Genomic DNA, 2,495 nt, shown 5'->3' on the forward strand with positions numbered 1-2,495 from the left:
ACGGTGCTAACCACTGATCCACGTGCAGCCCTCTCTTATGAGTCAAGGATTTAAAAGTTTTAGCTAAAGGGTCAAAGCAGGTTCAGCAATCAATCCGTCTGACCCTGAGCATTTTATACCTTTATGGTGTTTGCAGTGTCATAGAGATAAGACAGTTGTAAATGTTATGGGTCCCTCGTCCTTGACCCCCACTTAACATCTGCATAACAGCGTTCACTCGTACTGTTTTTAGAAAGCAAATAAAAGAAAGTATTGTCCATGTTTAGTGTCTGGTATCTCTGTGTGTTTGATGGTCCCTATTTATATATCACTTGTTTATGACAGAAAGTATGAAAGCTAACTTGTTATTTGTGGTTATCAAACATACAGAATACCTCAGAAGACCTACAATAAACCTGTGAAAGAACCAAAACGTATTATGGTTTGTTTGTGTTTTGAGGTTTCAGTCGTTCCATCACAGACAAATACGAGCTGCAGCAGTCACTGGAACTCAGGACGCCCTGTATCACAGCAAACCTGAGCTGTGCAGGGTTCACACAGGATCTAGTGCCTCAGCAGGTCCACAGAAGTAACAACAACCGAAAGTTACAGAGAGGCACATGAGCAGAGCTGGAAACAGCTCGCTGCCACTGCTGGGCTGCTGGCGTTTCATATCCTCCTGGTGCCTCCTGATTGGTGGATCAGCCTTCTGCAGCACAGGTGGACAGAATCACTTCAGCTCAATCAGTTCCTGCTGCAGGGTAACCTGAGGGCTGCAGTCACACTCACTCACACACACACACACTCACACACTCACACACACACACACACACACTCACACACACTCACACACACACCAACTGAGAAAAGGGCAGTGCAGTTCCTCAGCATACAGCCGTATACATAAACTTCTGTTCAACGCTGTTCTTGGGAATATTTGAATGTGAAGCAGCAGGTATCATCTCCTTCACATAAACAACATTAAAAAATGATCTGACAGTATGGTCAAAATAACATGTGATGTGTATTTATATCTTATATTTTCAGGTGTCACAGGCAGAGGCGTCCATCATTTATTTCACCAGTCAGACTACTGACGTAGTGGCCAGAGGCCAGAGTGTCCCGTTGGGCTGTTATGGACAGAAGAGGGCAGATAGAGGGACCACTCTGGTGGTAGTTGTTGTTGTTGTGGGTGCAGAAAAGGAGGAGAGTTGAGGTGTGCACGTGGGTGATGTAGATAATCAGCCATGTGTGGGAGTGAGAACAGCGCTGCAGGTTCAGGTGGCGATCAGACGCTGCACAGAGAAGGAAGCCGAGGTCCACGGCCCAGTCCATGAACCCGGCTTGGCATGAAGTGTTGAGCAGGTTTGAACGTGCATCTGAAACAAAGCAGATGTTCTGGACTCTGAAACCCTCTGTGATGATCAACAGGTGGTAAATGTGCATACAGACGGCTTAAAAATACAAAAAATGCCACACCTGAACACAAATGAAATTCTAAAAAGTTCTGTCAAACAGAACTTAGTTGTGGGTCCCAAATAAAAACTAACTGAAGAGTTGTGACGGTAGAAGTGTGAGATCACTGCTGTGCTTCCACTGTGATGTGTTTCTGTGTTGATCTGTGTTTTATTCGGACTGAAACACGTCCATAGAAACAGGAGGGATCAGGGCACACTGGACGCTGGCGCCCCCTGCTGGCCGGCAGCAGACCTGCAGGACTCTGCAGCATTTATGACACTCAGACAGACCCAGACTGGGTTTTTCCTCCTTGGGGGGATTTAAGGATGTAACAGAAGCTAAATGAGGTTCCAGGCGAGCAGCAGCGTGCACCGAGGAGGAGCTGGTGTCGCCGCCGGGACCAGCCGCCCTCCGCCCGGACTGCTGCTCCGCTCCGGCGGCGCTACGTCAGAGCCCGGGGTCGGAGCGAAGTCCAGACGGGAAGCTCATCTGCTCCGGTCCGTCTTCCATGTTCTGCAGCCAACGCCACGATGCAGCGGCGCTACACCACGGTCCCTGGGCGGCTGTGGCTCCCTCCGACGGGCTGCCTGTGCGTCCTGGTCCTCCTGGTGGTCCTGCTGGTCCTGGTCCCACCTGTAGCGCTGCACCCGCAGTGTCTGGACTTCAAGCCGCCCTTCCGCCCGCTCAGGGAGCTGCAGTTCTGCGTCATGTACAAGGAGTTCGGTTGCTGTGATTATGAGAAAGACCAGAAGCTGATGGCGAAATACTACCAGATCATGGAGAACTTTGACTACTACGGATACGCCAACTGCGCCTCGTCCGTCCTGGAGCTGCTCTGCCAGGTAGGCTGCGGACAAAGGTCGCTGGGCTCAGACCCAGACAGCCTGGCTCGGTCGGTCTGCCAGCAATAAGCTGTTATCTCTCTAGGAACGAACCGAGGTTCACCAGTGGCCTCCCAGTAGACCTGCATCAGCCACACAGGCACAGTGAACCAGACCAGTTAGGGTCTGAGTCAGTGACAGGAACCAGGGGTCCAGTCTGGTTAATGATCTGCTCTC

General features: G+C 50.7%; 1 protein-coding gene across 1 annotated transcript in view; it reads left to right on the forward strand.

The window, feature by feature from the left end:
- Positions 1-1,929: 1,929 nt before the first annotated feature.
- hhipl1 (HHIP-like 1) overlaps positions 1,930-2,495 on the forward strand; it is a 10,403-nt gene continuing 9,837 nt past the window's right edge. Inside the window, exon 1 of the mRNA XM_008291206.1 lies at positions 1,930-2,279. Within this exon, the coding sequence (XP_008289428.1) occupies positions 1,968-2,279 (312 nt within the window). The 5' untranslated portion in view covers positions 1,930-1,967. The remainder of the gene's footprint in view (positions 2,280-2,495) is intronic.

This window comes from Stegastes partitus, unplaced genomic scaffold (assembly GCF_000690725.1).
Source record: "Stegastes partitus isolate 25-593 unplaced genomic scaffold, Stegastes_partitus-1.0.2 Scaffold726, whole genome shotgun sequence".
NCBI classification, from domain to species: domain Eukaryota; kingdom Metazoa; phylum Chordata; class Actinopteri; family Pomacentridae; genus Stegastes; species Stegastes partitus.